The 14,472-nt window shown below is 35.5% G+C and overlaps 1 protein-coding gene across 1 annotated transcript in view; it reads left to right on the forward strand.

Moving 5' to 3' along the window:
• Positions 1-5,001: 5,001 nt before the first annotated feature.
• Positions 5,002-14,472, forward strand: part of DSG1 (desmoglein 1) — a 35,619-nt gene continuing 26,148 nt past the window's right edge. The window contains exons 1-3 of the mRNA XM_087819030.1: positions 5,002-5,168; positions 13,809-13,844; positions 14,117-14,248. Coding sequence (XP_087675156.1) covers positions 5,124-5,168; positions 13,809-13,844; positions 14,117-14,248 — 213 coding nt within the window. The 5' untranslated portion in view covers positions 5,002-5,123. The remainder of the gene's footprint in view (positions 5,169-13,808; positions 13,845-14,116; positions 14,249-14,472) is intronic.

Consider the following 14,472-nt stretch of genomic DNA (forward strand, 5'->3'; position numbering starts at 1 on the left):
ACTTTGTGAATCAATTCTATCATGTCCTAAAGGTGTAACCTTTAACAGTACAGTAAGTCCTCACTTAACATCATTGATAGGCACTGCAACTTTAAGTGAGTTGACGTACAAGGAAATCAATTTTACCATAGGCTAGTTCATATTAACAAAAGCTATGTTCCTACAGCATCTCATCAATATTAAGGAAATGACATTGACCAAAATGACCTTATTCGAGGGCCTGCTATATAAAATTTACCTGATGTCACCTCCAACAAAACTGGGCCGAGGGTTCCCAAAGCATTTTACACATGCTTCCATTTAGCAAGTTAGTAAAAATCTGCTTTTCTCATTCAGCTAACCTGGAGCCACTTGAGGTCAAGGACCACGATGTATCCATCTTTATAACTCTAGTGCCTAGCGTAGTGCGAGACATAGAGTAGGTCAAAGAAAAACATACTGTAGAACTGAACTGATGATAATTTATTATAAGTAACAGGAGGAACTTAACTTGCACTTGCAATCTAAAGAGTATACACTGGTGGGGTAGCAAGTACACATAGATGTGTGAGTAGGGAAGTCTTCCCGAGGGAGTAGTAATACTTCTTTCTCAGCAGCTACAGTGTAATCTCTTTAAGGGCAGAGTTCAACATTATTTGGAATGTTTCACAGCATCGGCCACAGTAATGAACATTCAGGGGGTGCTCAATTAGAATTTAAAAATGTTTTTTAAAAGAACAGACAGTAAGTCTCTTTCATTACTCTTATATTATCCTACAATATTTAAGTATTAAGATAGACTCCGATGTTCTCAAACTCATTTGAGACTTTCCCCACTTGTGAATATTCTTTCTATATAGAGAAACTACTTCAAGATATGATGTGTTTGAACTTTTATTCTAGAAATGACTAGAGAAAAATAAAATTAAGGTTTTGCTTAAGTCTGGTGTAAAAGGAAGAAGAGTCCTCAGTGATTAATTGCTTTAATTTTAGTGGTTACTTTCAGCCATCATGATTTCTATTCATACTCCTTAGATCAATCTTGTAGATCGTCTTAACACAGACTAATTTACTAACAAGTCATATTTTATATGAAAAGTTATAATCTATTCACCTAGTCGAGGGGCCAGCAAACTTTTTCAGTACAGGGTCAGATAAGTAATTATTTTAGGCTCTGCAGACCACATGTTCTCTGTCATAGCTATGTAGTTATGTTGTGGGTCAGATTTAGCCCATGGCTATAATTTGCCAACCAGTACTTACTTTTATTATAAAATTTTCAAATAGAAAAACAAAGAGAAAAGCATATACTTTCACTTAGATTTAACAGTTGTTAATATTTTGCTATATTACTGCTGAATTACCATAGAGAAAGTTTTGCCTTTATCTAATTAAACATCTATCTTTAAAAATAAAGACATATTACTACATAACCTAATAAAGTTGACAGTAACTCCATATCAACCCATATTTAAATTTTTTCAAACATCCCCAAAATTATTTCTATAGCTGATTTGTTCAGATCAGAAATCCAATTGAGGAACAGACATTGCATTTATTATATATTAAAAGAAAAGCCTCTTGTGATTTAAAACAGCAGCCTCCATCCCCCAGACATTTTTGTGATTCATTGAACAACAGTCTAATTTTAAACAATGTGAAAAAGATCTGGAATCAATACATGCCTTAAGGACACTGATATAGAGTCAAATAACAAAATCTCTGTTTATATTATCCTTAACATATTTATGTCAAAGTCTTCTCTATTTTTAGGATTTATTTTTTTCACTTATTTTTAAACAATTTGTAGAGCTGACATGGGTAGATTAGACACATATATAAAATCAGAAGTTTGCATATAACATAAAAGCATATTCCATGGAAATATATCAGTCCATGCTATGGGCACTGTGTAAATGAAGGGGGATAGAACAGTCAGTTAGGCTTAACAAATTCCAGATTATTAGAATCCATCACCTTTAATGAAAGACGCTGATTATTTTGTCTTTCAGGAAGACATGACAGTATTCCAAGCTGTGAGCAAACATAGAAATGTAGACACTTGAGATAACATTCTAGAGTTTGCAGTGCCTTACGAGAGAGAAAAAAAAGTCCCTTCCCAGGAAAATCATGATGCCTGTGAGAAAATCTGCTAGTTTACCAGGGAAATTCCACACAGAAAAATAACTCCAAATTTTATAAAATTTCCATGAAATGAGAACTGTTGGTATGTATGTGGAGGCACACTTGAGAAACAATGTTCAGAGTAGAAATGGGGAGCAATGAGACCAGATGGAAGAAGCAAACTTGAGAAGCACAGTTATGTGACAGTGTCGTGTGAGCCTACAGATAAGGTAGCTGGAAAATGTGAACATGGAAATGAGAAGGCTTTGTGTTGCCTGTGTGGTTTTGGGGGTTTTGTTTGTTTGTTTTTTAATTTATCTTTATTGTTGAAAGTATTACAGATGTCCCCCATTTCCCCCCATTGATCCCCTCCACCCCACATCCACCCCATCCTCAGGCCTTCCCCATAGCAATGTCTGTGTCCATGGGTTATGCATATAAGTATTTAAGTTCTTTGATTAATCTCTCTCCACCCACTCCCCCCTCGTCACCTTCCCTCTGAGATCCCTCAGTCTGTTCCATGCTTCTGTGTCTCTGGATCTATTTTGTTCATCATTTTATTTTGTCCATTATGTTTTAAAGTATCTTAACTCTTTAGCATTAGAGAATAGGGTCATTAAAGAGTCAGGTAAAAAGACTAGACCAACTGAGATAATAGGGGTACTCAGAGAAAAGGGACCAACAGGTGCTCGTTGGAAACTGCCCTCAGTTGAGGAAAGGAGTTGAATTTATAAAGAACGGAACAAGTTGAGGCAAAGAATAAGAAGACAAAATAATTATGCAATATAGTAACCACTGGCCACATGTGATTATCTAAATTTAAGTTAACTAAAATTAAATAAAGTTAAAAATTCAGTTCCTCAGTCATAGCAGGCACATTTCAGACGCTCAGTAGCTGTATAAGGTTAGTGGCTACCATGCTGGGCACAGATAGAGAACATTTCCACATTTCAGACAGTTCTGTTGAATAGTGCTATACTAAGGACATTAATATGGCTCGGAAAGAGAAAACAGCAGAGGAAGAGCTGACGGAGGAGGGCTGGTGATTCCCAATCTCCCTTTCCCATTTGTGCTCGTTATCCCTATTTTTCTCCCATGTGAGGGTCAAGGAAGCCACTGCTCTGCAACATTGGGTTTCTGCCACACCTCCTCTCAGGGAGGTGCTGGGGCCATTGCTGCTTTACAAATGCTCTAGTTTGTTTGTGATTATTGGAGCAGGGCATTGAGTTAGGGGTAGAGCCAAGGTCGGTCGGTCTTGGGTGAAGAAGGCCTGTGTACGCTCTAGTGTCATGCCTAGAATTCAAGGTCCAAAAAGCATTCACTTGCCACTGGAAAAGTAGGTTCTTTCCTCTCTGGTGTCCAGTGAGTCTTCAGTCATTCATGGTCGTACAATCCTACTGCTAATATACTGCTCAGACTAAGTTGTAGGCTGACACTCACTTTCTATCTTACTTGACTAATAAGGAATTTGGCTTGATTATCTCATTTTATTTTATTTTATTTTATTTTATTTTATTTTATTATTTTTTATTTTATTTTATTTATTCTTATGAACCAATTCTTATTAGAAGCATTCCTATTCACTGCAAGTAGGCATAGGCAGCCTGCCTCCTTCCCTCTAAGCTCCATGATAAACAGCATGAAAATTCAAACCTCCGTTGGCTACCCTTCTTTGTCACACATCTGTAGCGTAACGACAGCATTCTGTAGAAGCTCTCACCCTCAGAGCTGTCCTTCCTTTCTAGGGCTTGTTGAGCATCCTTCTGGTCATAATCAACTTCTTATCCAATCCAACAGGTCTTTTGTTCCAGACTGGCATTTCAAATTTCATAGACGTCTCGCCACTCACAATAGTTATACTAGACATTGCAAGGTGAAGAGAACATATCCCAAGAGCACTGTCCCAATGCTGCCTTGTGAGAGTCACTATTTATTTTCACAAACCTCAGGGCTGTTCAGTTTCCCATTTGCATGTGTGGGCAGCTGTTTCTTCAGTGTATTCCCCATGTTCTAATTGGCTCACTCTACAGATTCTTGGCTCTATGCTTGGGAATCATCACTGACTTAACCCACCTCACCTGAAAAGCAACTTTCTGGGTTTCCATTAGTATGTCAGGCACTGATCCTCATTCAAAAAATTATCAACTGGATTTTAATTGGAGGTCTTTATTGTTTTCTTTTAATCTGACGGTGATATTTTAATTTATTTTTTTTTACCCCACTTTAAAAAAGGCAAAACGTCAAAAAGATTGTTGGGGAGAGAAGAGAATCACTTACAGAGAAAAGCAGAGACTTCCTTGGACTTAGGCTGGTCACTTAAAGGCAGAGGACCCTATAATTGTAAGTATAATAGTTTTGCTTATATGAATTAATGCTTTAAAAAATCCTCACTCTTAACATTAGCAAGTGTTTTGCCTCATAAAGAACAACTTTGAAAATGATTGAATATTTTCTAACATCCACTGAAATGGAAAGCTTATAATTTTCTACTGTGATCTGTGTGTCTGGCTATGAGCATGAGCCAGACAGTCCTCTTTGAATAACATAAGCTTACATCCAGACCACACTTGCCTTTTTAATATGGGAAGAAGCTAAACAACCTATGAAGAGAACATAGGGTGAAAAGCTCCTATCAATGGTATAATTCTCCACACTTCCCATTGTGTTAAATGAAGGTTTTTCACTAAAAACCTTCAGTGAAGGAGTGAATCTTCCCTGTCCTACAGGGAGCTGCATTTCAGCTGGGAGAAGGGTGTGTCCCTTAGCTTTTACCTGGGAGCAATGATGATCTTGTCAAGCATTTTAGTGAGGCCAGCCCAAGTTTTTAGGGTGGGGATCTAGACTGGTTATACGTACCTTCAGTCCTTCTCCCAGCAAAGGCAGAAACACCTCAAAGCCTGCCTGTACGAACATCTACTGGGAAATTATTTTAATCAGACACCAGCTGTGTGGGGGAAAGAAAAAGAACAGAAGGACAAACAACATTCCCTTGGTCCTGGATGTAAGAGAGCTCAGCAGCGATGGACTGGCGCTTCAGAGCAGCTGCAGTGCTATTCATTTTTCTGGTAAGTGGATTCTGTTAAAAACCCTTCAAGATCATTCTCGTTGTAAACAAGTGAGAATTTTTTAGAAAATATCACTTTGTGTTATTTCTAACCTAAACCCATCAAAAGTTTATGTTAATGACAAGGTGATTTTACGAACTAGGTTTTTAAATAGTGTTTCTCTCTTTAATTGAAGACTCAAGATCATATGAATGCATCAGTGTCAACTCATCATATGACATCTCTGACATCGAAGTCATCGCTAAGTCATTCTGGGAAAATACTGAGTTTAGGGAAGTCATCTCACTACTTAATAGCACTTTGTTGTTCAAATTCTCTTTTGCAGTTGGGCTTTTAAAGTAATATCACAGGTGTATCCTGATTTTTAATGTAAACATTTTTTCATTCTTTTGGTATCTTTCTTGGTAGATTTTCTACAATTTTTAAAACATAAAAGTAGGACCCATATAAATTAAAATCAAAGCAGCCTGTGACTGGCCTCACTATAGAAATAACCTCATCAGCTCCCTATGTCTCTGGGATGCATATCACTAATATGGAGAGCCCTACACCGCTAAACTGTGATTTTATTTAAAACAATATTTTTATTTCAAAAAAATGGCAGTATGGGAGATTTGTAAATGACATAGTAGGTGAAGAAGGGCTATAATTAAAAAATAAGTATAATTATTACATTACTAGTTCTTGCTAATGGAAAATCCCTAATGACTAGGATATATAAGTTGTACATTGGTGATCAGACAAATGTAATGAAATGTTTTTTCATTGTCCTTTAGACATTATTAGTTTTCTCTTTTTAAAGGTAATACTAAGTACAGCACCAATGCATTACATCAATTTCACTTAAGTATCGCAGTCTCTCTAACAGTAAGGTTAATGTAGCCCAAAGAGTCAAGTGCCAGTTAAATCGCGATCCAATTTGGCAGGATGTAGAGCGCTGTGGTTTGTATTTGCTTCTACTTGCTTAATTTTTAAACTGGATTGTTGGGTTTCTTAATAACAAGTTAGATCTTTGACTCAAGGTATGCTGGTTAGTTTTAATTCAGTTTATTAATTAAGATATGTCACAACCAGTGGATTTAGTTGTAAATGAGCATCAATAATCTGGTAGCTTTAGTTCCAAGTTGCCCTTTAAACATGAGCTTATTCCATGGACTTTTTAATGGATCTTGAAGATTACTTGATATAATAACTCGGGATGTGTCAGGCATTAATGAGAGTTATGCAGTATATCATTGTGAAATAATAAAATACTTTTATTTTTGATCTATTAAGTCTTATTATAGTTAGAGTTGATTAAAGTTTATTAAGATGCTTATGTACATTAATTGAATCTATAGGACACCTTATTTCATTATTTTTATCATTTTTTAAAATTAATTACGTCCTATAAAATTTCTTTAAGTAGTCACTTTCCAATTAGTCATTCTTCAGTATAATGTATCATTTTATCAAAATCATGTATCCTTATTGAACTTTCTGTCTCTGTAGAGGTTTCCAGGCATATGCATTTTATTTTCTGAGCCTGGATAGGTTTCTTTTCTGTGGATTGTTTGGTTTTTCGTTTGTTTGTTTGTTGCCATATTTTACTTTGGAATCAATCATAAGTTTCTCATATGTCTTAAGAAAATGATTTCTCAAAGATCTTATTCTATGATGAATTAAAATGTTTCACTTTTACATTATTATAATATTTTTATAAAACATTTCACTTTCTAAGGTTTGGAAAAAAATCACAATTTATTTTTACTACATATCTTACCAGATGATTTGGGTAAATGTCCTTTGGAGTTATGCAGTCCATTTTTGCTTTAAAATACTTTTTTTCCTGAAAATTAACTATCACTATAGCAAACTCTCCCACTCACCTTTCAGCTAGCCTCACTGTAAATATTTGCTTTTACAGAAAAAAAAAGAAAAGAAAAAAATTTATGTAAAGCCTTTATATTCTTCTCTGCTCAAAGCTGATGAGTGGATAACTGCATTAGGGAGCATAGTTGGACAATTTTGAATACCTTTAAGACATTTAAGCTGGCATCTTTAATGCAAATCCATCTGAGAACTAGGCAGCCATCTATTTGCAAGTATGTTGCGTAGTCTGCTCAATATACCTAAGGGCATAGACCATGTTCAAATTAGTGGGTTAGACCTAGAAGAACAAAAATGAAGAACCTGCTCTTACAGTGACCAATATTGCCACGTGATTATTCCATTATTTAGACAAGGCTCTTGGACAGACAATAGCTTACACCTGCTATAATATAGCAAGCCAAATGTTATTGATTTTGCATTTATTTTTCTTTCTTTTTTGTTTCCATGAAATTCGTGCATGGGAGGGGGTATTCTAGGCCAGAGAACAATGTTACCTATGCACCAAATATAAGAAGTCTCTGAGAATGGTTGTGACAATGGTATGAGGTATAGCATGGTCACCATGGGAAAGCAAAATAGTACCAGTAGAACTTTGATAGTTCTAATGATTTCTAAACCTTACTTATAACTTTGTCAGGTCCTATGAGTCAAATCAATATACTTTCAGAATGTCTTTTTCTATAAAGTCCAACTTCTGCAGCAAAGAACTCAAATAAATCTATCTTTAGTACCAAGAATGATCTACTTTCTTCAGTACATCATACTAGCCTAGCTTCTTCTCTTTCCATGGTTAATATTTCCTTTAAAAATACAAACAAACCTGTATCACCTGATAAACTAACTCCACACTTTGAACTTAGCTGAAATTATTTAATATTTAATCAGGAGTTTATCTGAGTATATATCCCAACACTCATGCAAAAATACGCAAAAAATAATACAGGAGTGGGCAAAAATAGGTTTACAGTTGTAAGTACATGAAACACAGTTTATTCTTGTATTATTATTTATTAATTATTGTATTCTTTATTTGTATTACAACTGTAAATCTACTTTTGCCCAGCCCTGTATATACTTTATTACATACTTCATCAACTTATTTGAACAGGACATCTTAAATTCCCATAATTGTGTTTACTGATGGGTAACACAAGGGAAGGACTAATAAACTACTACAGACTAAACAGAAGAACAGCCAAAAAGGGGATTCTTTATGCTTTATTAAGCACATATTATAATGATATACATTATAGATATTAGTATTTCAGTAAAACATTTTATATAAAATGGAAGCAGCATTTCTGCCCACCTGTTTAGTACAATTTATAAATTGTATTTAAGCAAAATCATTTCCATGTACATGGTGCTCTAAACTGCAGATTCCATGACAGACTTAGGACCAGCATCTTCTTTCACCTTTATGAAAATGGAGTGTACACATTTATCATCATTTAATTGGTTTTTGTTGCCACACAGTAAAAACATTTTGCTTTGCCTGATTTAGGCAACAGAAAAACCTAAAGCACTGGAAAATGCTGCCTTGATAAATCTGAAGATTTGGCCCCCAAGGGACAGGATATACCTATTTAACAAGGCTCGTGAATCTAGAAAAATAACACTATTGTCTATACCAAAGCACTTAATTTCTGGTAACTCTTTCTTCACTATATATTCTCCAAGGGCATCATTGCTGAATAACCCCATGTCCTAATAGGTATTGCCTAACGTAGAAGTGGGAGGCACACTCAGTCTGCACTGCAGTTAGACTTACCACGCTCCCCTCAGCGAGGGAACACCCTTACAGAGTGCTGGGTCATGCCACCCCTGCCGATTACGCTCGGCATGCAAGTTCCTTTAATGGACTTAGACAGGTCAAAGTAGTTTAAATGCCATTGGCTACTGATCCTGCCCCTCAACTGGCCTATGAGAATAGAGTGCAGTCTTTTACATCTGTCTAATGTAAAACCACATCCCCACTAATTAATGGCTGCCTGTTGCTCATAAAACTACTTGACTGTAAGTTAGTTGAGGGCAGGTTCTGTCTGATTCACTTTGTATCTTTCATAGTGCTTTGCACCAATACAAGATTGATCAATAGATGTCTAGTCAAACAACATAGAGGCATCAGAAGGGAATTTTTGGATAATTTATATTTCCCTTTCCACACACACTTCAAAAAATTGTCAAGGTATTAGACATGGAAATAATCATGTTGAGTTTCCCTAACACTTATTTTTATGATGTAGTATTACATTTTCTTTACATTTCATCTAAGGCTTATCATAATATTTTTAGGGCTTAAGTCATTTAAAGGTCTTAATCCAGAATTGGATGCACATAATACACATTCAATATATATTTGTCAAATTAGTAAATAAACCAATGAACAAATAAGAGAAATTGCCCTATCAAGAAGTCAACTCCAGACTGATAGCTTTTGTGCAAGTTATACACAGGAAAGATAAAAGAGGAGGTTTTTTTTTTTTTTAAAGAAGCAAATTATTATATTTTAGCTTTGTCTCAAGTTCATTCTTGTGATATCTATAACAGTTAACTACATTAGAATTTGATGCTTTAAAAAACTGTCAAATAACTGGAACTTGGCCTCACAATTATTAAATGTAAGAGGTTTTCCTTACAAAAATTTTAAATTACTACTTTCAAGACCATTTTTGTTACATGCAAAGAAATGTAAAATTCAATATTAAAATAAAAGAACTAAAAATGACTATAATTAGAGAATCATTGAAATGAGCATGCAATTTTTATCCTGTGGTTGTCGGTTTTTGTTTTGGGGGGATTTTTTTTATGTGTGGATTGGCTTCTAAAATAGAGATGTAGAGAAGCCTCACTGAGGATTCACTTCAAGTGAATTTTTCACTGCTCTCAGAATTTTTGGATTAAAAAGGGCTTCAGTCTCATATACAGATGAGGAAACTGAGGCACAGAATGGCTAAGTGACTTAACCCCAATGCCCATATCCAGTGGGCACGAGAGCTGAGATGTACTCAATGAACTTGACAACCTCTGTATTCTCAACTTTTTTCGGAATCCAAACGACTTCCCTGATTAAGAGAAAAATAACCTTACCCTTACTCTAGGGACAAGGTCTGGGTCATCCAGTATGTCCTTCAATTTCCCTCTCTTAATCAATTGATTTTAATCTCCATCTTTCTACTCTTCCTTACCCTATGATTGCAAAGCTTCTCTTTCTACCTATCCCCCCTGCTCGTCACAATACCTCCAGGAAATATTTTCTCAACCTCTCCTGTTTCAAACCAAAATCTCCTCCTCTCCTCTTTCTCTACTTTCAAAAATCCATGTCTCCCTCTCTCCAAATATCTCCTTGGACACTTTGTCTAATTCTACTATCACTTCTGCTTCCTATATCACCAAATTTCTTAAAAAAAGTGGCACCTTTATGTTCTCTCCCCCATCTTATTGCCCACTCCTCAACAGTTAGGGAGGCCTTGTTCCATCCAGCTGAAAGCATTCTCCTGAAGGTCACAGAAAACCTCAGGATTTTCTCAGGATCCACTCTGCTCACCTTTTTTTACATCATCTGACACATGTTCACACTACATCTCTCTCTCAGTTCTCCCATTCCTTTGACATCCGTGACATTGCATTATATTTTCCTCCTATTTCTTTGGCCACTTCTTTTCTTTCTCTTTTGTTGTTTCTTGTTTATTGTCATTGTTCCAAGTTGTATAAGTGTAGGAATTCCCCTGGTTTCACCCTCTGCCACAGGCTGTTTCTTTGCGGTATTATCTGCTTTCGGGATTTCAAATTCTCCCATGATTTCGACCATCCCACCTCAGCAGGCGTCCCTCAAATCTGTGTCAGGCCTGAACTATTATTCATGGTGCTGACACATATTTTAATCGCTGAACATCTTCACAGGGCTTTTCTCTGGCATCTCACCCTGGATTTGTTGTAACCTGCTAAATTCTGCTTCTGCCTTGCTCCTGATCTCCTAGTTTAAAACTGCCACCGCCTGAGATTCTTCCCACCCATGTCCCGCTTGTTCTCAAACCCTGTCAATTTCAATCAGGCAGTTTCTCCCCTTTGATCTTCCCCAGTCTGTTCCCACTGCCACTGCTCCCCTTCATCCCTGGGCTGACGACGCAGAAACTCCGCTGCCCCTTCCCACCACTTCCATCAGTGGTCGTCAGTCATCTTTTAAACCCACAATTTTGACATCTCTTTCCCATGACCAAGAAACTTCAATACTTTCCTACTGCACACAGGGATTCGGTGTTAGAATTTGGAAGGTAACTGAGTATAATCTAGTGAACTCCTGTCACTTTACAAATGAGAAAACTAAAGCTCAGAGAACTTAGGAAGTACATTAAAAGTTTTCTGCCTGTACCAAATGCTCTTTTTATCGTGTTATTTTGCCTTTGAAGGTCAAAGAGTTGCTTTGTTTCGGAGATTCTTTTAGACTGAGCAAAAGACAACTTGGTTATGTCAACACAACATATTTTTAAGCAGACCTGGCAGTTTTTTAATTGCTTATCTAATTGAGTGCTGGACAGTATGGTGAAACCTCCTTGGTCTTCTGCCTAACTTGCCTCTCAAGGGAAAAATAATGACCCAGCTTCGTAAAGCCAGGTTAGTCATCTGGCATAGTTCTCCAAAACAATCGGGGACTGACCCTTCAGTGTGGTAAGGGAAGTGCAAGACAGATAACAGATGAACACACAGTCTGTAGCTGTGAAGAAATGGCTTCCAAACAGACAAATTAAGTATCCCCACATGCCCATCCAACGCCCACAAACGAGAGGAGTAAGTGCTCATGAGTTCAAGGTAGCAAGAAGCACACAGCTGCATTAATATCATTTCATTTCTGCACCCAAGAGGGACTCTACAATAACATTTCAGTTACTTGTCCAAACCATTTGGGACCTTTCCTTTTCTTACCCCCCTTCCTAGTATTACTATTATTGTTGTTGTTGTTATTGTATATAAGCATTCCTAATCACAGGATAATATGAGATTAGATTAAAATCAGGATTTTTTTTTTCAATTCTCAAAATTGTAATATACTACAGTTCTCTGTAGTATATTTCATTTAGTAATTTATGTAAAACAGGCTATCATGTACTTACTAGTGAAACTCACAACTCCAGCACAAATTTAGCCTGAATTGTGTTGGATTGTATTTAGTCATAAATTAATACCAAAATCTCAATTTCCTCATCTGTAAAATGAAAACAATTATAGTATTGACCACATGTACTTGAGAAGACTAAGTGCCTGTATTTCTCTAAACATCTTGTCTAGTACTTAGTTACCATTTAGTGAATTGTAATGGTGACATCGATATGATTAACATTAAATATATACCATGAGTATATAACTCCTATAATAAAAACATTATCTTTTAAAACTACTCATATTAACCATAAATATAAATTTCTTGAATTATCAGTTATGGTGATTTTAAAAATATATGTACTTAGACACTAAAATTTTATTTTTAATTTAATGGTAAAATGAAAACCCACTATTTACTGTATTCTGAAATTACTATTATTAGTATTTTTTAAAATGCAAGCCATACTTTTATTTTATTAGTAATACAGATAAAGCCTGTTTGCAATAACAGTTTTCATACTTTACAGTTCTAAAAAAAATTCATGTAGAAGTTTAAAATGTCTTATTTAGGGAGAAATAAGGACCAAAGAGTCACACTGTATTTATTAATTCTAAGTGCAATTTAAAACTTAACAAATACAAACTCGCCTGCAAATCCACACCTAATTTTTTAGATATTTTACAATGTCTTAAGTATGCTGATATATTAAACTTAATACATAAGTGTTTGTGTTTTTAGAAATGCCTTTGGTTTTAAGAGAAGAATAGGTTAAGTTACCCTGATTTAATACTGCCAATCATATGTAACAATCAGAGCCAGAGTTGAGCCGAAACTAGGCAGAGCTCTCCTTGACTAGCTCACTTAATTAATGCAGAAGAAAAGACTAATTGAAACTGCTTACCCAGCAGCTTGTCTCTACACTCCTGAAATTTCTTCTCCCTGCTGTGGAGAGATGCATTTATCTCATCTATTTTGTTCAGTGCAAACAGTGAAACATCAAACATGAGCTCATTCTTCCACAGAGAAAATTATTTGCTTTTATATTAGAACTTCATATTCTCATGTTTCAAAGCAAGTAAAAATTTATTATCTTAAGATTTTCAAGAATAATAGAAAATCATCCATTTAGAACTGGAATGTGAAGGAGTAAATATTTTGGAAGCTCTCTGGACACTTTCTGCTCTATATTCTTCCTTCACCCCAGGATACTTTTTTCCTATTTCCATCTCTGACTACTCAGATGTTAAAACTATAGTCAAAAGTTTTAGTATCATAATTTATTGTTGAACATCACAAAATACCTCCAGCTCTTCAGGCACAAAATTTAGTAATAGAACCAAGTTTCCAACCCTCGTTCCCACTGGTTTCTCACTTCAAATGTCCTAGCTCGTATGATTACAAGTATCTGCATAGGCTAAGAATAAAAAAGAGGTTAGAAAATAAAAATAATTTTAAAAGAAGAGCAAAAATGAAAAGTAAAAACTAAAAGGAAATGAATCCTTAGCATCATTATCAGAACTGAGAGATAAACCAGGTCCACCTGATTTCCAGACTGAGAAAATAATTTTAATAACTCGGATTTGTTTTATTTTTTAATGATTTGATAACATAAATTGTAAAGCATTTAGTTAAAAATTAACTATTGTGTTTGTCTTACTTTTTTATAGGTGGTGGTGGAAGTTTACAGTGAATTTCGAATTCAGGTAACATATAGCAAATTAATTTTTTTGAATTAAAAACAAAGAAAATGGTTTGGGAGTAAGAACTTATCCCTGTACCACCTCCCCCCCAAAAAGCATTCATCCTTATAAGTAAAGTTAATGTTGTACTAAAATTAATAGAGTATCAAAATTGCCAATCTTCCCAAATAAGCATCTTTTTTGACATTACAGTTACCCCTCCTACAAATTCTTTAGTGGGATGTGAATTATGGATAACCGTTAATAGATACAATTACTATACCTGCCTATTCCAGGTAAGAGATTATAGCGCTAAAAATGGCACCATCAAGTGGCACTCAATCCGAAGGCATAAGCGTGAGTGGATCAAGTTTGCTGCAGCCTGTCGGGAAGGTGAAGACAACTCAAAGAGGAACCCAATAGCCAAAGTGAGTGTCACCCCAAAACATGAAATAAAAAATAAAAAATGGTGAAGTTAAAGTTTCAAAAGAACCTGTCTTTTAAATATTTTATGAACATATCTCGCTGAGGAGTTATGATATAAAACAGAACGATAGTCATTCAGATTATGAAAACTGAAGCCATTAAAAAGATAAATTCAGACATTGAGACACTCAGGTAAACAGTTAAACATTGACTCATCTTACTGGTG

The sequence above is a fragment of the Miniopterus natalensis genome, chromosome 7, assembly GCF_054644295.1.
Source record: "Miniopterus natalensis isolate mMinNat1 chromosome 7, mMinNat1.hap1, whole genome shotgun sequence".
In the NCBI taxonomy this organism is placed as follows: Eukaryota; Metazoa; Chordata; class Mammalia; order Chiroptera; family Miniopteridae; genus Miniopterus; species Miniopterus natalensis.